Source organism: Sander lucioperca, chromosome 21 (assembly GCF_008315115.2).
Source record: "Sander lucioperca isolate FBNREF2018 chromosome 21, SLUC_FBN_1.2, whole genome shotgun sequence".
Taxonomy (NCBI): domain Eukaryota; kingdom Metazoa; phylum Chordata; class Actinopteri; order Perciformes; family Percidae; genus Sander; species Sander lucioperca.
Window position 1 is genome coordinate 15,157,619 of NC_050193.1, and position 22,445 is coordinate 15,180,063.

The 22,445-nt window shown below is 41.0% G+C and overlaps 1 protein-coding gene across 3 annotated transcripts in view; it reads left to right on the forward strand.

The window, feature by feature from the left end:
- The window catches only part of LOC116065376 (protein kinase C beta type), a 107,101-nt gene that overhangs the window by 65,660 nt on the left and 18,996 nt on the right, over positions 1 to 22,445 (forward strand). For all 3 annotated transcript variants that reach the window (XR_004896172.1, XM_031320858.2, XM_031320857.2), the window contains exons 10-16: positions 4,174 to 4,347; positions 6,389 to 6,480; positions 7,527 to 7,589; positions 9,899 to 10,037; positions 10,426 to 10,506; positions 11,052 to 11,159; positions 19,537 to 19,677. Coding sequence is in view for 2 of the 3 variants with exons in the window: in XM_031320858.2 (XP_031176718.1) it covers positions 4,174 to 4,347; positions 6,389 to 6,480; positions 7,527 to 7,589; positions 9,899 to 10,037; positions 10,426 to 10,506; positions 11,052 to 11,159; positions 19,537 to 19,677 (798 nt within the window). In the remaining variant the exon portion in view is untranslated. The remainder of the gene's footprint in view (positions 1 to 4,173; positions 4,348 to 6,388; positions 6,481 to 7,526; positions 7,590 to 9,898; positions 10,038 to 10,425; positions 10,507 to 11,051; positions 11,160 to 19,536; positions 19,678 to 22,445) is intronic.

Sequence of the window (22,445 nt, forward strand, 5' to 3'; positions counted from 1 at the left end):
CACACACACACACACACACACACACACACACACACACACACACACGGAGCACATACTGCACACAAACAACTGTTTAGAAGATAAACAGACACACATTAAAAGCCCTAACACACAACATTTTCTCCTAGCACACACATGGACACACACCTAAATCCCCCCACTCTCCCTCACATACTGTAGCTTATTGGCAATTTCTTTAGAGAATGGAGGAGAATTAGATCCTAAATTGATGTTGCTGTGTTCCCTCAGTTGAAGACTGATTGGACGACAACCCGATCACCTCTTTCTCACTATCTTCTTCCTCTTCTTCCGTCTTTTGATCCTCCATTTTCACTGCCTGTCATTTATTTTTCACACACACACACACACACACACACACACACACACACACTCTTACTGTACACCTGCTTCTGTGAAAGGATGCCACCAGCATAGATCCAACTTCAACTTATATCCAAATTTTAACTGAATTTTGTATGCACATTCTTTATCTGTGGCTGCCCTCTATGCAAACACACTGTTACTGTACACGTACACACACACACACACACACACACACACACACACACACACACGCACGCACGCACGCACGCACACACATATACACATACCTGCATGTCTTTGTCCATCTGTGCTGCACTCCCTGTAGTATCCCAAACCTAATCACCCCTCTACATTATCATACCTGAATATTTATATGGCATAAACCGCAAAGCTGCTAAGTTTCCGATCTCTTATGGGAAAAGAAAATATGAAGTGAATATAAGGTCACTCTTATTGCTCTGTACTTTGAGTTTTGGGAAAGAATGATGAGTGTGATATGTTTTCCATTTACATAATTAAGCTGACAGAGGAACGGTATATTAAGCACATCAATAAATCAATCAAACTCAGCTTAAATTGAGCATTTAAGCTGTTGCAAAGTTTTCAAGTCACTAGGTTCACCCTGTGTTTTATGCAAATTAACATAAGAAACGTAAGAAAAGGTTTTAAATATGAAATATGATTGGATGAAAGATCCTTTGTTGAGGTCCCAAAACTCAATTAGCCTTGTGGGAACTACAAACACACCATGCTAGTCATGTAATGTAAAACTCAGCTGTTTTTCTTGCCCGTTCTTTTAAGATAAAACGTTAAAGCACTTTTATTAGTTTTAGAGTGATAGGAAGAGGAAGGCTATGCAGTCAGTCGATTAGTTTCAGCAGAATAGTCTTACATGTGGAAAAGAGACTTATCTGTGCTGATAATTTATATAAGTTACAACTTTACTATTTCTCAAAATATGCTTTCTGAAGTGTGGAACCTTAGAGAGGTTTTTGCTATTAGCTCTCTGTCACAGTAACAAAAAACAAAAAAATTAAAGACGAGAGACATTATGAGCTTGGTTCACTGTTGCTTTGTCATACAGGGCCCTATCTTGCACCCGGCGCAGCGCAGCACAAAGCCCGACGCAAGTGTCTTTGCTAGTTTAAGACCGACGCAGTTGTCAATTTCCCGTCCAGCCCCTGCGTCGTTTAAATAGCAAATGCAGCTGCGCCCATCTTTGCGCCCATGGGCGTGCTGGTATTACAGGGAGGTGTGTTCAGGTGCATTCTTGGCATATTGCTATCTTGAGGCAGCGGGAAGTGATCGTGCCAAGTCGTTTTGCGCAGCATTTCATTGTTATTTTAACAGCGAATTAGTAAAATGTGCCTAGGCTTATGCACAGCACGCGCAAACTATGCTTGTTACACACACACACACACACACACACACACACACACACACACACACACACAGGGAAGCGCAGCAGCACACAAACATGCAAAAGATTACAAAGATGCACGGTGCAAATCCACCATCATAATAGCAATGCGCCAAGGTACAAACGCGCCTGGCTTTTAAAGGGAATGGGAGATGACACTCTGATGAGTTTATTGCATGTTACGCCCAAAACACACCTATGAATTAATTAAGACACTAAGTACAACCCTTTTGAACCATGCGCCCGGCGCACTGACCCTTTTTTCCCACCGTCAAACTAGTAAAAGTGGATTTGGACACGCCCTAAACGCACCTGCGCCGTACGCTTCATCGCGTGTGCTTAGATCGTTAAAATAGGGCCCTCAGTGTTCTAATGCATCTGATTGTCCTATCTTTATTCTTTGCACCTAGTGTGTTTTCTAGCCAGTTATAGTTATTTATTTATTTTTTACTTTCTTTAGAGAGTATACTAGAGTATATATCATTTCTTGAAAGAGTTAGTTTCAAAATCAACTTTAATGAATAGTTCAACATTTTTTGGATGTACTCCTTTTAGCTTAGGTTACAGCCAGCAGTCAGTTAGCTCAGCATAGCATAAAGACGTATAAACGGGGAAGCAGTTAGCCTGGCTCAGTCCAAAGGTAACAAAATCCGCCTACAAAAACAATTTATATTTATATTGAACAGACAGATATAAGAGTGATATCTATTTTCTCACCTTCAACTTGCTCATATAATCCCCCCCATTCAGATTTGCGTCCAGAGAGTTGAACTTTATTGACCTGGTCACAAGGCTGCTGCAACTTTTATGAGATGACCTGCGAGCTGAAACTTGACCTACATTTTGCCTGCAATTTGCAGCAGCTACTGGGTTTTTCAGGAAAGAAGATATGAGGACAGGAGAGAAGAACGGCAGAGGAAAGTAGGAAAGGGAGAAATCAAGAAATAAGAGGGAAGAAATGGCGATGAAAAAAGGAAGAGAGAACAGGATACAGTAAACGAGAGACCTGGAGAGACTTTAAGCAACATGAGCTTGACCTTGGCTACAAGACGTTTACACTGCTGAGAACACACACAGCAACACAGAGGCATCTCATAGTGGTTGCGTTCTTGGCATCTGTGTGCGCATGCGTAATTACCAGCAGTTGTGCTCCCAGATGTTCACAATTAAAACAAGTCTGATTCTGGATTGCTTTACTACTGCCAATCTCTTCCTCCGCCATTCCTTCATGCCCTTCACTTCCTCCTTCAATCTCCCCATTTTTTAATCCCACTCTCCTCACCCATTCACCTTCCTTTATCTACACCCACACCCCCACACACACACACACACACACACACACACTGTGTGCCCGAAAGAAAAAAGAAATGTGAAATAATCCCCTCATTCTCTCCTACTCTTTCGTTCTACTTTTTCCTCCTCCCTGATGTTCGTGGAGGGCATGGACAAGCTGAACAGTATAACAATCTTACAGAAGCTATATAATCTGCACTCTGTATAATTAACATTTTGTAGACCTAAGATTTCAGCCCAGATTCGCACATTGTAAATGCGATTAATTTACCATTGTTCCGACTTCTTAAAGCCGTTTCTGCCTTTACTTTTCTGAAGAGGAAGGAAAGAGGGAGGGCACCGCTTCAACATGTAGAGAAATCCAAAGCTTAACAGGCCCGCCGTACCAGTAACGGTTGCACGAGTTTAGTGAGTGGTCAATTCTCACAGTGTGGCACCGATGTCAACAAACCAACTACTTGGAATAAGCATGAAATTACACAAAATACACTGGCAGACACAACACTGAACTCTTTTTGTGTGAATTAAAACTGGGTAGCACACAGGGATGATGCAAGTTGATGACTTTTCTGCTTTTATTTATTTATTTTATTTACATCTTAGTGCTACGATTCACCACGCATTTATCTCACAATTTGGCATCCCTCAAAATTGATACTGTGCAGTCCAACACAATTGCGACCAAGATTTTATTTGATCTATCTCGTACAGAATTACACCCTATATAGGAGCCTTTTATCACCTTCTTTTCCTCCACTCTGCCTTTCTTTTCTTCCCATTTCCCCTATTTCCTTCTCAGATGACATCATAAAAGATGATTAATCAGTTTTTTCTCTCCTTCCCTCCTGTCCTTACATTCTTTATTTCTACTTTGACTGTCTAACCCAAAACAGTCAGACAAGCTTTCATTTATTCCTACCCTTTACAGTACCTCCTCCATCTCTCCCCTTTTCCCTGCCTCCCACATCTCTCTGCCTCCCTCCCTTCCCTAGGCCTCTTTGTTACTATAAAGGCATGACAGGAGCTGTATGCCATGAAGATTTTGAATATTGATGAATGTATTCTTCCTTGTATTTCCCATCTATCCTCTCTGTCCTCTCCTTTCCCTTTCTCATCTCCTCTCTCTCTCTGTCTAGGTAATGCTGGCAGAGCGTAAAACGACAGAGGAGCTGTATGCTATAAAGATCCTGAAGAAGGACGTTGTGATCCAGGATGATGACGTGGAATGCACTATGGTGGAGAAGAGAGTGTTAGCGTTGGCTGGAAAGCCCCCGTTCTTAACACAGCTGCACTCCACTTTCCAGAGCATGGTAGGCCGACGTGCTTTCACAAAAGTTATATGATATCGCACAAAATATTTTCACGTTTTACAGAAAATAAACAGCCCTATTTTTCATAACAACAGTGTCACTACATAATTCTCTTGACGTCTTCTTTGTTAATCGAAGTGTAAAAACAGCATGTTGTGATTCTGTTAGGGGTTATCTGCTGCACTTTTTTCCCTGTGTTTCCACTGCTCTGCTCTACTCAACCTGTTACCTGTTACCGTTTTTTGTACCAGCTCGTCGAGGTTCCATGCGAGCTGAGCCGATACTATAAGGATGAGTTAAATCACTGCAGACCCCTGATTGGTCAGAGAGAATTGCCACTTGCGCGACAAGGGACATCCTGCACAAACCCGTCATTTTTAAATAGCCAAGCTACCATCAACAGTGACAGAATTTTTTTGATTTACTTGCCCTAGATTATTTCTTTTTTTATTCAAAACTACGCCATACACTACGTACACTATGCTGTACAATTGACTAAGTGCAGTTTCTCTAGTTGGTTGCCAATGAAAGGAATCAGTGAGTGGCGCGCTGAAGATGATATTATGGCAGTTTAATGTGGCAGCGTTATGCCAATCAGCTGAGAATGCTGCATTGGAAAATGAAATAGAGAAAAGGACCTGGTGACAGCCGTGAGTTGAGTCCAGCAGAGCCATACAACGTAGTGGAACACAGCATTAGAGTTTAATCTGCTGTTGGTTCAGGCTCTATGGACTCTATGAACTTCTGAATGGGAATGGGAATGGGAAAATGTTTGCTTGGTTGGTTGCATATATAGACACACACAAACAGACGCACAGTGACTGGAAACCACAAAAACTATCCATTTTACATTCTTTGCAAGCTGACACCCTTCATAGGCCCCTACACTTTCATATTATATTGGATCTGAAGGGAGCCACAGTGCAAAGTCCTGCTGAAGGGAACAGCCGCACTGCTGGAGAGCGCTGTGGTCTTAACAGCAGCCACCCTGCCTGCTGTGACCAGCTCTCAGCTGGAATACACAGGCTGGATTCATATTTGATTTTTGCTCATCTTCTGAAGTATAATCCATATTACACTGAAGATGAGTCAACAGAGAAGTAAATATAGCTCACTGGTCTCATACTTAACACTGAGCACACGTCATTTACATTCACATGCTCCATAACATTTGTCAATGTTTACATTGATCAATGAACATGTATTTTGAATGCAATTGAGGTTGTGGTAAAAGGCTGGACAAATGAAGTTGACCTGACCCCCCCCCCCACACACACACACACACACACACACACACACACACACAAACACCAGAAGTGAGTGTGTTAATCCTCCTCAGCACTAATTGTCTGGCCAGAAGAGGGCTTTCATACATATGGGACTTAGCAGGCAGTTATAACAGACACACACACACACACACACACACACACACACACACACACACACATATAAAGGCAATTATAACATGCATGCATACATGTAGTGTGCACACGCTAAAACATTTTAACACACATAATACACCATAGACACACACACACACACACACACACACACACACACTCCGAGCACATACTACATACAAACAACTGTTTATAAGACAAACAGACACACATTAAAAGCCCTAACACACAACATTTTCTCCCATCACACACATGGACACACACCTAAATCCCCCCACTCTCCCTCACATACTGTAGCTTATTGGCAATTTCTTTAGAGAATGGAGGAGAATTAGATCCTAAATTGATGTTGCTGTGTTCCCTCAGTTGAAGACTGATTGGTCGACAACCCGAAAACCTCTTTCTCACTATCTTCTTCCTCTTCTTCCATCTTTTGTCCCTCCATTTTCGCTGCCTATGTCATTTATTTTTCTATGTCTCTCCTTCAATCTTCTCTTGGACCCATCACTCTCTATCTATCTACCTCTGAGCAATCCCTTTCTCTCTACAGTATCATCCCATTTCTCTACGACCTCTCACCTGCTTTTATGAACATATACTTTTTGACCGCTCTCTCTTTCTGCCCCTCTATCTCTCCGTAGGACCGTTTGTATTTTGTCATGGAGTACATAAACGGAGGAGATCTCATGTATCAGATTCAGCAGGTCGGCAAGTTCAAAGAGCCCCATGCTGTGTGAGTACACACAGACACACACACACACACACACACACACACACACACACACACACACACACACAGTCTATGATACATTCTTATGTCATCATAAAACAGAATTTTAATCCCATGCTCATGCTTATAGGTGTTTCACAGTTAATCCCTTTTTTTTTTTTTTAAATCATATTGAATAAGCCATCAGCAGTTTGACAGGCTCAGGTGATGGATGAGCAATCCTAGCAGAGCCTGGGGGGTGAAATATGTTGTTCGCTCCGATGCACGTTGCTGCTCTGAAGAACTTCAGAAAAATGAAAGTAATCCAGCAGCTCCTGCGAGTTTTCAGCATGTGGTAGAATACCTCCAAAACCGCAGAATATAATTAAGGTGGCTGGCGAGATCACTGGTGTCAAGTCAAACCAGCAGGCTGACATATTTGACAAGCAGGCTGTCGGGAAAGCGAGAGCCGTGGAAGAGTTTGCCCTTCATCTGCTTTATAGGGAATTGGAGTTCCTTCCCTTTTGGCAGAAGGTTTAGACTGCTGAAGGGCAAGTCGAACGGGGTGAGGAACTCTTTTATCTAAGGCTATCGACTTGTTCTACTCTGTTTAATGTGTTTAATTATTAGACTAAAGTCAGGATATTCTGCTCCGCGGATGATGACGATGCCTTGGATTTTAGTCTCAGCGGCTTGTATTTTGCACTCCTGCATATCTAAAGCCTTGTTAGCTTCCTGCTGCGGTGACGCCCATCTGGTCATCATGCAGATAAAACATCCAACAAGCTCTAAACAGGCTCTGCACTACTCGACACTTATTGTGCACGTCCACGCAAACACACACACACACACACACACACACACACACACACACACACACACACGTAAACGTAATTAACTGCGTGGTCAGTGTGTCCAGACTCTTCCTGTTGATCTTATCAGCTGCTCTCTGGCCTTGAAGAGACAGCACTGACCTTTATGCAGACACACAAAACCTTTTTTCCTCCTGTCCTTTCTCTCAGACTCTTTCTAATTACTGTTTTTGCTTCTCTTTTTTTGTTTGTGTGTAGATTCTATGCTGCGGAGATAGCCATTGGTCTGTTCTTCCTACATCTAAAGGGCATCATCTACAGGTAACCTCCATCCCACAACATACTAAATATAGAACTTTTGCAAAATACTAAATTTATTGAGGAATATTCTCAATTTATTAAAGGATGCTGATTTGATGATGATTTTCTTGTTAATAGTATTGGTAGACACTGTTTGGGTTACAGCTACAGCCTTGTAGCACCCACTAATGTAATAATTTCCTGAAAATGTAATAATGCCTGAAAATGTGATAAAACTTGCACTTAACCTCATCGAAAATGTCATAAAAACCCAATAATATAATAATAACTCAACCAATAATGTAATAAAATGTCCTGACTGATATTGTAATAACATTTTTACCGATAGTGTTGTACCTTTCAGGTGGGTCATTGTTTTTAAAAACTAATGATGTAAAAGTAAGCAAAAAGGTATGCTTTTTTTCTCGGCAAATGTAGTGCAATCAGGGCACCTCCGACATTGGATCCCGAACCTTTTTTATTGGATCCGGCACCTCCTGTGTCACTATGAAAAGTTAATCGCCTAAATGAAAAAAATAAATTACTGTTTGTGTAGTGTTCAGTGTTGTTATCTGTCTTGTTAGTCTTTATTCCCCATTGAAGTTCCACAAAAATCTTGTGTTTGCATTTTCGATGCATTTTGAGGTGAATTTTCAGGGTAAGACGGAGGTGGGAGATCGAGGGACGGAGGGAGGGGAGGCACTTCAAGTGACACAAGCGCTTGTGCTGGTTGAGATTGCTGTTATAGCCTCGTTTCACTCAGGGGAAAAATGTCAAAAAGACAACAAAGTTTGCTTAACTTTTTCAAATACGCTGGCCAGTCGGATCCCAAACAAGCAAAAATCGTTTCCGCCGATCAAGAATGTGTAGACATTACATTTCGTACCCATGCAGTGCATGTTCTGAAATTAAAATAAACATTGCCCTGATGTACACACAGCGTTGTTTAGGTTTTTCTAGTCAGAGAAGCTATGTAGGCAGTGTAATTTATTTTTTTGCTCCGTTACCTCCAACCCCCGTTTTGAGTCGTCAGATCCACCCCCCCTCTGCGCTCCGGGAACTCCCACTTTACAAATTAAGCACTGTGTGCAAGTATACAACATGTATAATACTGTTAGTGTTATGTACTGAAAACATGAAAATCTGACACTGATTTCATGTTTGGAAATGTAAACTCTAGGCTTTATGCAGAATTTGAAATTCTACAACAGATGGTATGTTATCAGGCAAATCCCTATCAATGGGCAATGAACCCTCCCATACGCATGCTGATTGGTCGTTGTGCATTAGACCAGAGTGGATCTTAAATTAGACATCATCAGACGATGACAAAAGCTGCAAAAGCTAACGTTACACCATCGAGCAGTGAAGGCAAAATGTTTTCTTTTTTCATCTGAGTCAACAGTGATTGTTATTGAAAAATGTTATTACAATATAAGTCCTATTTATCTACTTATTACATTATTAGTCAAGTTATCACATTATTAAGTGCTGCAAGTCCCAAACACATTTTTACACCTTCTATGATACAAGTTTGGAAAGCAGGCACTTTGTGACAAATGTGTGTCTTAATCACTGAAGTACTGCAGTTTTGTATATATAAAAAAAATGTTTTTGACGAAATACATTGGACTTTACAAGTTTTATTTCAGCCTAATCTGGGTAAAGACATTTAAAGTAATAATAACCATATTCGTAAGTAAGAGTTCAAGGACACTGAGGCACTCAGGAGGGTAAAGTTTAAAAAGCCTTTATTATATTTCTTGGCTGAATCATTAAAACAAGGCAACGCATTCTTGCCGCGAGGCCTTCATCAAGGCAAGTATAAAATGTTTGCATTTGAACTGTCTCTTATAGTCTATTGGCCAATATTCACATGGTCAGTAGGAGACGAGTCACATGTCACATATTCGTAAGTATCCGCTTTAACATGAGCACTGCATAACTGCGGGGAAGGAGTTGAACATAAAGCGTATTCATTTATAATTTCCTGTCTTGAATGGACAATGAGATTGTCTGACTGCTGCTGAAGAAAAGTTTTGACCTTTGGACTTCAACTACAATTAACTGATTTGTGCTGTTTATAATATCATGCCAAGAATCCGCACCCACAAATGATGCAGTCCTCCCAAATGCAAATCACAATCTGTCATCTGGTTTAGTGAAACTGTAGCTCGACCTCTTGGATTAAGCAGTGCATCATTCCCAATTAAACTCCCACTAAAGTGAACAAGAACGATTGCAGAGGAGAAGAAAACGTTAATGATGAGCCTTCCATGTATGTTGGGTCATGAATTGAGTGTGGTTAACGTTGCGTTTCCCTCCTATAGAGACCTGAAGCTGGACAATGTGATGCTGGACTGTGAGGGTCACATTAAGATAGCAGATTTTGGCATGTGTAAAGAAAATATGACTGATGGAGTCACTACCAAGACCTTCTGTGGAACACCAGACTACATAGCTCCTGAGGTAGAGTGTGTGTGTGACGTGAGACAAGGGATAGTGAATGGATGGAATGTTTTTTTTCATCTTCCTTTTTTTAATACGTACTTTGAAGGTATTAAAGCTTGTATTTAAAGGGTCATTTTTGGCATTTTCAACATGGACCCTATTTTTCTCATGCATTTGTGTCTAAGTGACTGATGTGACTGACAAAAATCTATGAAATTGGTCCAGTATTGAGCGTGAACACCGTAACCGGCAGCCATGAACCAGGCTGCGATGTAATCCTATGGGGCAATAGAGACCGTCACTGTACGTCCACTGACACACATGCATGGGAAAATAGGGTCCAGGTTGAAAAATGTGATTTAAGTGTTGATGGACACATTCCTAAACAAAGTCTCTTATGTTTCAGATCATAGCCTACCAACCTTATGGAAGATCTGTGGACTGGTGGGCCTTTGGAGTATTGCTCTATGAGATGCTGGCTGGGCAGGTCAGTCTGTGTGTCTGTGTCAATGTGTCTGTAATAAGTTTTATGAATACAACTATTAAACCTGGTTAAAAAAAAAAAAAAAAAAGGAAAGGAAACAATCTTTTGAGACAGCATGGATATAAGCAAACTCCTCCTTCAACAGCATTTGTATTCATGACTGAATGTGACAAAAAACAAACACTCATGATCGTAGCCTTTAAAATTTGACACTGTGTAATGAAAGGTTAGCTATTAAATTACACCTCTTGATGAGTTTTTCATATGGCATTAATAATTGTTAGAGTAGATGTGACATTTTCGAATCCTGGATATATTATTTGGAGTGCATATTGTGAATTTGTAAGTGAATTTGTAAGTGTTACAGGCTTGCAGTGTTTTGATTCTGAGGAGTTCAGACAAAAAAGCTTTTAATGATTCAATTTAAATGTCCTCTATTTGTCCTGTCCTGCCCTCTCTCCTCCTTCCGCTCCTGTCCTCTCCTTCTCCCTCCTCAACTGTCCTCTTCTCCTTCTTCCTCCTTTCCTCTCCTCTCCTCTCCTCTCCAGCCTCCATTTGACGGTGAAGATGAGGATGAGTTATTTCAGTCCATTATGGAGCATCACGTCTCCTATCCCAAGTCAATGTCCAAGGAGGCTGTCGCTATCTGTAAAGGGGTGAGTGTACACAGACACACACACACACACACATACACACTCCATACAACACAAGTCAGATTCTGTCTCACAAGCTCAACCTTGCTCCCTCATAACAAAATCTACTTTTTGTCTTGTTCCCTCTCTTCGTAACACTCTTTGTCTCTTTCACACACACACACACACACACACACACACACACACACACACACACACACACACACACACACACACACACACACACACACACACACTCACACACACACACACACATACACACACACAACAGATTTGTTTGAGGAAAGGAAGCAGGAACAAGAAAGAGGAGGTGAACGGAGGAAGGAGAAAGAGAAGGAGGCAGAGAGGGACATCAAAATTATCTGCATAATTAAAACCATTGTGAGGGAACATTTATTTGGAGTGAAATAACATTGTCCACTCTCGCTATCTGTCCTGCTTCCATCTCTCTCTCTCTCTCTCTCTCTCTCTCTCTCTCTCTACACTGTCATAACGCTCTACTTTCCCGTCCTTCTCTCTCTGCAGTGTTCATTGTTAAGCCGCTGTTTTGCTTTTTTTTATTGTACATCCTCTCTATCTCTCTCACAGACTTGCACACATGCACACATATTCTCTTTCTCTATATCGCTCACCCTCTCTCACACATACACACACACACACACACACACATTTCACTGCTCTAATAGCCTAAGCCTGTACTGGGTGCTCAGTTGCCTGTGGAAACTCCTCTTCAGAAAAGACCGGCCAATACCAAATTGTGTGTGTGTGCGTGTGCGTGTGCTGATCACTGCCATAAACAGAGGCAATCAAACCACCACGTCTCTGTCTCATATCCTAACTTTACACTTCACTGACCAAGACAAACTGCAGACACACACACACACACACACAAACACACACATTCTATGTTTACACACACATTAAGTCCTTTTAAAAAGAGCAGGTCATCTATCTATCTATTATTATTCCATGTATATTGTTTCCTATTATTTAATGTATACTCTGTATGTGTGCTGTGTGTCTGATATTTTGCTGCTGCAACACCGTTATTTCCCATTTTTTTGGGATCAATACAAAATCTATCCATCATCTCTCTCTAGTGATTTCATCTGCTTTTAGGACTTAACCAAGCTCTCATTCTTTGCTGTATATCACTTACGTATGCACAAACACACAGGCATGAAAACATCACAAGTCACATCAATTAACAATAAACAATCATCAATTAGTAAACATAAAAACAAAGATTTGATCTCAGTTCATTAACAAGAACGATACCTCTCTCCTAATTGTTTCTGAAACTCAATCCTCAAACAAGCTCTGCAATAACTTCCAAGCACACATACACACATACAGTATATTAACAACACACAGTGCAAGCTTGAATGAAGACATTCACGTCTATGCCAGCACGATATCCTCCCACTAAATTTAAAGGCAAAGGCATTCATGAGCAAATTGATGAAATGATCAAATATGTTCACTGAGATCAACTGAGATACAGACACACACACATACATACATACAGGCTATGTTATGTATTAGTAATGATTACTGGGTTGTAATGCTACAACAGTGGATCTTCAGTGGAGCATGAAAGCTTGTCTCCGTCCACCCCCACAGCTCCCACTGCGCCCTGCCAGCACTGCCTGGGTTAACTCAATGCATGTGTGTGTGTGTGTGTGTGTGTGTGTGTGTGTGTGTGCGCGTGCACATTTTTTTCATTTTGAAAAAGAAAAAAATCATCATGTAAAGTACTCCACAATGAATACAGTGCAGTCTGTGAACATGATGGTGTCGCAAAGCGTAGATAAGAAACATTATTGTAGCTTAAATAGCCTGTTGACAGCTGTTGTTCTAATTTAGTGCTATAATATGAAGGTAAATATGGTGCAAAGAGGGAGAGCTTGTAGAATACAATGTGAGAACTTGCAGAACAAAAAATCTGAACTTGTATGTTAAAATTTGCACTTGTAAAAATTTTATTTGCACTTGTAAAAATAAAATTTGCACTTGTAAAAAATATTCACACACATGTGATCTGAATTTGAAGTCATACAAAGAAAAAAAACATGAGAGCTTGTAAAAAAAATCTGAACTTGTAAGTTGAAATTTGCACTTGTAGAAAATGTTCACACACCTGTATTCTGAATGTGAAGTTACAGAAAAAATATTCACAAATGTGTAGATTGATATTTACATGAACACAATGACAGCTGCAAACTTATAATGCAACATTTACTCGTATACTTTTTTTTTTACTCTGGTTCATTTTTCATCACAACCACAACTCAGTGATTACAACCTCTCGAATCTGTCACTGCAACTTCACATATGTGCTCTCTCGCATCACAAAGTGGCCAATCTGCGCACCTCGACTTTCACAACACTCTTGACGATACATTTGGTGCAAAACTAATTTGTACCTGTGGACTTAGGCTGTGGAGCTCTGAGATAACAGAACGGGAAAAGCAGGGTTTCTATCGCCAGATGAGGGACAACTCTGTCCGGCTTATTTATGTAGCATGGAAACTTGGTGGAATAGCATGCTAGCGTTAGCTAACTAGCAGCCAGCCCGCTTCTAAATAAATACCTTTTAATTGTCTAAACACTTTTTAACAGTCAAACTAAAACACTGGCGGTGAGCTCCACGGCCTGCAGCCGCAGACGGACTGTCATCAGTGGGGATCGACCAGCGTAGCAACACTGCTTTTGCCAGAAAGCTTCGCTGCCGACCTCGACCTGCAGTCGGAGCTCCAGCGGGACACGGAGAGCCCCACATCCGGTAGCAGCGGCCCATCCCCCGGCCATGACCAGAGCTTGCTTTGCTGATGTTGTGCATCCCTGCTAAGAATTGCACCCGCTTGGGCAGAAACAATAATTTCTGCAGAATTCATTGCTGCCGAAAATTGCATCTAGGTAGCAAGGAAATGCTACTACAGAGTCTGATAAAACATTGATGTCTCTAAACCTTCTAAAATCCTAATCATTATTGATGAACATGACAAAGAGATTTACTATTGCCTAGTTTTTAAACAGTACTTTGCCTTATAAAATCATTATTTTCCCTAGTGGATGCAATTCTCGGCAGGGATGCGAAACTTGGCACCTGTTACCCACTGATGACGGTCCGTCTGCGGCTGCAGGCCGTGGAGCTCACCGCCAGTGTTTTAGTTTGACTGTTAAAAATGTTTAGACAATTAAAAGGTATTTATTTAGAAGCGGGCTGGCTGCTAGTTAGCTAACGCTAGCATGCTATTCGCTACATAAATAAGCCGGACAGAGTTGTCCCTCATCTGGCGATAGAAACCCTGCTTTTCCCGTTCTGTTAGCTCAGAGCTCCACAGCCTAAGTCCACAGGTACAAATTAGTTTTGCACCAACTGTATCGTCAAGAGTGTTGTGAAAGTCGAGGTGCGCAGATTGGCCACTTTGTGATGCGAGAGAGCTCATATGTGAAGTTGCAGTGACAGATTCGAGAGGTTGTAATCACTGAGTTGTGGTTGTGATGGAAAATGAACCAGAGTAAAAAAAAAAAGTATACGAGTAAATGTTGCATTATAAGTTTGCAGCTGTCATTGTGTTCATGTAAATATCAATCTACACATTTGTGAATATTTTTTCTGTAACTTCACATTCAGAATACAGGTGTGTGAACATTTTCTACAAGTGCAAATTTCAACTTACAAGTTCAGATTTTTTTTACAAGCTCTCATGTTTTTTTTCTTTGTATGACTTCAAATTCAGATCACATGTGTGTGAATATTTTTTACAAGTGCAAATTAAATTTTTACAAGTGTAAATTTTAACATACAAGTTCAGATTTTTTGTTCTGCAAGTTCTCACATTGTATTCTACAAGCTCTCCCTTTTGCACCTTTTACCTTCACACTATAAGTGTATTTTGTAAGAGTATGTGAGGCTGTTATTAAATAAAAGTAAAATCATCCTGTGTGAATATCTTCTGTTAAGTCAAAGAAAAAAATCTTGCAAGAGAAGTTTTCTAGTCAAAGCTCATTGCATCTCTCTTGTGTTTGACTGCATTATATTTTGGTTTGTTTCAGCTGCTGAAATCCAAATAGTCAATGGTTTCATGATCCTCTAAAAGAAATGTTGAATTTTGGTGTAAAATTGAAAACATAAAGTCGCTTGACTTTTGACCAATTTTGTAAAAGAAATAGTCTTCTGCACGGCAGTTTAAAAGTAACAATACAAACATCTAACCTATTATTATTATTATTATTGTTATTATTATTATTACAATAAATACAGTTAATATGAGTGTATTGGCATGTATATTGTAGGTATAACGTGATGATACTATGTATGAGTATGACTGTCGCCAACACAATTTAACGTTTATACTGTACGTTGATGTTTTGGATCACTGAAAACATATCAAGCTGTAACTGCTGCAAACCTTTCAGCATGATGTAGCATTATCCTTTCACCAGTCATCAGTGTTCCAAGGTGCATATTTCCTCCAGTATAATAAGGATCCCATCCCCGCCAACACACTGTACAGTACTGAGGTAATTTACTGTATGCAGTAGGCTTGCGGTTTGCGGGTGTGTCTTGGTGTGTGTTGAGTCCATGTGTAGAAAGTGAGTGATCAGAGACATTTCCACTCCCCTGCTTCCACCCTGACCAGCATCCATATTTCATAGCCAGCAATGGGCCACACTAACACACACATACATGCTTAAGCTGCTACTACAGTATATTCTGTAGGTACATGATGTCTTCAACCACATGATTCAACAGCAAAGACTAATTGTGCAAGTATGTCCTTACACATCCAAGGACACACATACATACACAGCCTTTTTCCAATGCAATTCCTTATTGTGTTCTACATATACAATTTTAAATACATACAATACATACAAAATTTTGCACTTATTTTGTTAGATTTCTCATCCATGCAATGTCCACACGCTGTACGCAACCCGCAAATTAGAAACTGCCGATGAAACACATTATTGTTATATTGAATTACAGTTTTCCTGCTGTTCTATAATGGATTCAAGTTAGGCTTGGGCAATATATCGATATTGTGATATGAGAGTAGAGTCTTTTATTTTGAATATGGGAATATGACATGACATACTTGTTGTCTTTTCCTGGTTTTAAAGGCTGCATTGCAGTAATAAGTAATTTTCTGAACTTACCAGACTGTTATACATAGCTTTACCAACTTAGTCATTATATCCACATTACTGGTGATTATTTATCCAAAATCCCATTGTGTTAATATTTTGTAAAAGCACCAATAGTCAACCCTGCATTAACAATATTGAGGTATTTGGTCAAAATATTGTAATATTTGATTTTCTCCATATTACCCAGCCCTACTTTAAGTATTCAAAGTTCCTCTCAGGACCTTATATATTCTGCAAACAGATGACATTATAGGTAATAATTTGAGCCATAAAACCTTCTCTGCCAATATGCAGTGCAATTTTATTCCAAAATGTGAAACCAAAATTACACTGCACCATCTGATCTGCATAAACACAAAAACTCAGCATCACCACTCCACCTACCTCGGTGCAAGCAGCTTCCTTTGGAGTCACACATTTACTAAATAGCATAAGGCCATTTTTATGTCCTGGCACACAAAATTATGAAATTACCCTTCATTGAAATGATGACATTGTTTACTCTACTGCTAGCCTGCATGGACAGAAAAGCCCAGAAAAGAAAAGCAAATACCATGTTTGTATAGGAACTACTGTATAAGCCCAGTTTTACCAGATGGTGGATGCAGCCTGTTAATATTGAGTGACCAGAGCAAGTAAACCAGGCCATTTCACATATGCCATTGTTTTCTGCAATCAGTGACCTGTTTTTGTCTGGCTGCTTTGTGGTCCAGTGAATGTGCCGTTCTCCCATCACTCAAAGCATACAGTGAGCAAGACAGCAAATTCCCCAAGACTCTCTTCAAAGGGATGTAGCTGCTGTAATTGTACTGCCTGCTTAGAGAGCCACCAGATGTGTTGCTACTGTAGACTCTTAAAGGGGGTCTTAAAAGATGTCAAATCGACTGTAGCAGCACAGGTGTGGTTTTAAGTGTGCCCTACACTGGGTCGCCTTGAAACTGTTGTGCGTGCGCATTTCAACAATGTGTGTCAGACAGTCAGTCAGTAAAGAATATTGACTCTCTGAGGCCATAGTCCAGCGAACAGAGAAAGAAAGACATCAACGAAGACAGCAAGAGAGGGATTGGAGGCAGAGTGAGAAGGACGAATGGATACACAGAGGCAGAGAGATTATCCTTACAAACAATTATATCTGTTTTATATAAAATATTTTTTACTCAACTGTTGACATGCCTGATCATTTAGGTATGTGTGTATGGTTGAGTGAGTGAGTGTGTGTGTCTGTGCACTTACTGTATCTCTGAGCAGCGTGTGTGTGTGTGTGTGTGTGTGTGTGTGTGTGTGTGTGTGTGTGTGTGTGTGTGTCTGTGTCCAGTGTAAGGTTAACTGACCCATGGAAAATGTTATTTTAGTTCTAATGTAATGAGTTATGACTGCTGCTCCTGAGGGAGGCACACCCCACCAACACGCACACACACACACACACACACACACACACACACTCACACTGACGTCACTAGCCTTGATGCTGTTCTTAAGGTTTTGTGTGGACAGACATCGTAAACGGTCCTTAATTATGCCTCTGGAAAACTTCTGTGGTAAAAAAGCAGCAACAGTTATTCATTTATCTGCAGGCGGTGGTTTGGTGGCTTATATTTGGTCCTCAGAAAGAGGCGTCTAAGATGATAGATAGTAGAACTGAAGGATGATTAAAAGGAAGGAAAGAAAATATGAATAAATAAAAATGAATGAAAGAAGCAATCATAGACAGACACGCTGAGGACAAGAGACAGGAATAAATGAGATGAAACCTTAATGATGCCAGAGGGGAAATGTGGGCACACTGTTGAGTGTAGACCAGATGCAAACCTGACTTGTAGTTTAGGATTTTGCCTGCAGTACAGTTAAGCTGAAATGTGACAAGTCAAGATATCACACATCATTAAAATGTAATAATTAAAGGCATTTACCCTGCCAGTGGGGCAGAGCTGGTGTGTGGTTAGGGTTTGTGATTAAGTTGTGAAAATACTTCCTGAAATGATGCACATATTTTTCCATCAGCAAAGGTGCTATGAAGGAGATAACTAAGCAGCTCGTTTACCTTTTCAGCCATGCTACCAGCCTGGTGGCAATGTCGTCTGTTGGTTGGTCGGTCCACCACTTTGGTCTAGACTGAAAATTCTTAATAACTATGGGAGGGATTGCCATGAAATTGGCACTTTCATGTCCCCCTCAGGATGACTTGCAATAACTGGTTATCCTTAAACTTTGCATGTACCACCACCATCATCGGATCAGAATGGTCATTTGTCCTAGCCTGACAAGCCAGACCCATATCAAGATGTTGGGTCCGGGAACACACCATTGGCAGGGCTCAATCTGAGGGGCGGGATAAACGGTTGTCTTTCAAATTCCCTCTGCACGCAATAGGATAGCGCTACAACCAACCAGAGCAATGAAGAAGGTAGTGGAGCTAGTTGATAGATTAAACTTTTGCCGTATCCGGTCGGCAAAACTCTGAACACATCTTCTTTTTTTAAGAATGACTTCAGTGCCGTTCTTTGTTCTTTTCTCAAGGAAAAGCTTAACTCCAAGTCTTCCAGAGTCTCGGCCAAAGCCGATTCGAAAGACCGCTGTTCACCAGCAGCAGCAGCCATCTTCTTTGTTTTCAAGTAGCAGGGAATTCACGCGGAACCGTTGCAACTCTGCTGTCATTATGTTAAGCCCGCCCGCCGACTCTATACACGATGTGATTGGCCTGACTAGAGTTTGGTTTTTCCAGCTCGCAAGCCAACGGAGAGTTGCTAGACGACCCTGCCTGCAAATTACATTTGCTGCCGCTAGGGTGCGTCTAGATTTCTAGGCTACATTTGTCCAATACTTTGGTTCATGACCAAATACTGTTGATCCACCTGCACATGTACATGCAAAACATCAGCATGTTAGCAATATCATTGTGAGTATGTTTAGCTCAAAGCATCACTGTACCTGTTGGCAAGATAGAACAATGGATAAATCTTTTCAGATCAGGATGGAACGAGGAGATAGTGAAGGAAAGGTGGAGAAGAGAAAAGGAGGGAAGAAGGAAGGAAAAGGAGGAGGAAGTAAAAGAAAGGAGGCAATGGAGGGAGAGGAAGAGGTTGTGATGGAAATCAGCAATGAAGAGTAGACATGAGAATATAGGGGAAAAGAACCAACGCACATGTACCATGAGGCAGGGTAGAAAGGAAGGAGGAACATACAGTAATTCTCCTCTTCTCTTCCTCCTGTCTGAGTCCAGCTGATGACGAAGCATCCAGCGAAACGACTGGGCTGTGGTCCGGAGGGGGAGAGAGACATCAGGGACCACAGCTTCTTCCGCTACATGGACTGGGAGAAACTGGAGAACAAGGAAGTGCAGCCGCCATTCAAACCTAGAGCTGTAAGTCTGAACCCAAAATGATCCCAAATAAGGAAATGCAATCCCCTCAAGTGGTGCAAAGGGGCTAATGAGTCGCCCAAGGCAGCAGAGACCAGGAGTCAAATTCCTGTTAGTGGTAAATAGGGTTGGGTACCGAAACGCGGTGCCAATAGGGCACTGGTGCCGATGTAAACGGTAGCTACGAGACCGAATAAGAACGAAAATTTCAGTGCCTGACTTTACACTACACTCGACAGCAGGTAACGTTAGCCTACCTTTAGCTAGCAGCTGGATTAAACACGGTTAAAATGCTGACAGCTAACGTTAAAAAGTGTAACTGTATTTCACTGTAGAGGATTCCAACACCAGGACGTAACGGTCTGCTCTGCAGCTGCCGTTGTCGGAAAAACAACACAGACGGTGCATTCATTTGAAACAGGTAGCCTCGTGGTGCATTCAAAGTTATTATAAAATACCCTTTTCCCATCTGGTGGTTGTTTTTGTCGTTCAACAGCAATTTACTGGTGAAATAAGTTATTGTTATAAGTTATAGTTATTACATTACTATTAAATCTTTAATTTTGACCATATGGCCGTAGCAATAAACAAGCCATTCTTTAATGTCGCTGACTGTTGTTTAGTACCCTTCTTTTTTTGTCTTTTTTTTTTTTTAACTTTCTTAAAAAGTACCGGTTCAGGCACCGTTTAGGCACCGGCACCGTTTTAAAAGTACCGCTTTAGCACCGGTATCGGAAAAAACCCAAACGATACCCAACCCTAGTGGTAAAATTCCCGGCAAAGGCTCTGCTTAGAATGACGTTTCGCTGTGTCTAACTTCCGCTATTTTCCTATTTCTCTTCTCTTTCTGTTATTTCACTCATCTTTTCACTTCCAATGTGATTGTTTCTGTCTCTTTCCCCTCCCCTGTATGGGACAATGAACACAGGTAAGTCAGGAAGTGATGCTGCTGAAGGCAGGGGTGGTGGTGATGATAATAATACCAGAAATGTTGATAATGGTGATACTGAAGAGGAGGAGGAGTATGATGATGATGAGAAAGAAGCAGTGATGAATATGTGTCGGATGAGGACAACACTGAATTAGGTGAAGACGTTGGCAATGACGGTGACAAAAAAAAGAGAACGACACTAATGATGAAGAACATACTGGTGAAGGGAACGGTAACGACAGGTGGTGATGATTTTTCGATTTTGGAGACCAGTTTTGAGTTTACATTTGTTTGATTGGTTGATTGTTAAACTGAATCTCTAACTTGGTGTTGCCAGTTTGGTGCAGTCGCCTGGTGCATGAGTTGAAATGCTTTTGGTGGGGTTAGATTGAGTTTAGAGTAAAGCTCAGGGAACAGCGTCCTGAAACAACTGGGTGTGTTTGGGTTTTTCTTTGCTGTGCTTTTTCTTTTTCCACTACAAAGTTAGTTTGATCATAACTAGAGTCAGAATGATGTCATCACATACTAAGACTCTCACATACACACACACACACACACACACACACACACACACACACACACACACAAACAAACACACACATATGTACACACACTCACACAGCCTCACACAGCCTAAGGCCACATTGCTGCTGGAGAGTTTTTTTGAGTTGAGCTTTTTATGCAGCTGTCTTTGCCCGCTGGGTGGGTGTGTGTGTGTGTGTGTGTGTGTGTGTGTGTGTGTGTGTGTGTGTGTGTGTGTGTGTGTGTGTGCGTGCGTGCGTGCGTGCGTGCGTGCGTGCGTGTGTGTGTGTGTGTATTTGTGTGCGCTTGCGTGCGTGTGTTTGAAGCTGTTTGAATGCATGCTTCTGTGTGTATTTGAGTTTGTGTGTCTTTTGCATGGGTGGGTGTTAGAGGTCACCATTAGGACCTGGCTGTGTTTTAACACTGAGGTGTGTTTCTGCAGAGATGTGACTGCTAACATATGTCGTCTGATCTCTTCTCTCCTTCTGTATCGGCCTCTTCTTTCCGTTTGATCTCATCTTTCTATATCTTATCTTTCATCTCTCTGTGCTGTGGCTTGCTATCACTCTCTCTCTCTATCTTTCTGTCTTTCTTCTTCCTTCTGAGAACAAATAAAGGTTCAGATATTTTTTGAAGAAGCATTGTGTTTACCCTGCGCAAAAGTTTAGTGGGAGGTGGTTCTTTGATCTTTTTGGTGAGCAATGTGTGTATTGTTTTAAAGAGGGGCTCCCTATATCTCGTGTGTATATATATATATATATATATATATATATAGTGTGATGGTTTCACACTGTGAATGAGTCCGATGGTTGGTTAAAGGTGTGATTGTCTGACTGAGCAACAAACGGACAGGTTGACTGACCGGTTAGTTTATTCCTTCATCCGACAGATAAAGAATGGTCATTTACAGCTATTGTCTTAAGTTATCATTGTTCATCTGTCTGTCCATCAAGCAACCTGTTGTCAATCAATGAATCCATCCAACACCTAACGACTCCATCCATCCTTCCAGTGCTCCATCCATCTGTTCACTATTTACTGCTGCCATGCATCAACCCATCTGTCCTTACACATTTTTATTTGTCCTCTCTGTGTTCACAGTTTTCTCATGTTTGTTTCTGTTTATTTGCATGTGCTGGGTCTCAGTCTCAAATGACACCTGTTCTGCAGTGCACTACTGTCAACAGAAACCTCAAAGTATAACAGCTTTTATTAAAAAAAAAAGGTTTTTAAATCATCAAATGTCACCCTTTCTTGTGTCCCGAAATGTACAAGGCTTATAGTTTGGCTCAAGTCAAATACAATAAAAGCATTTATT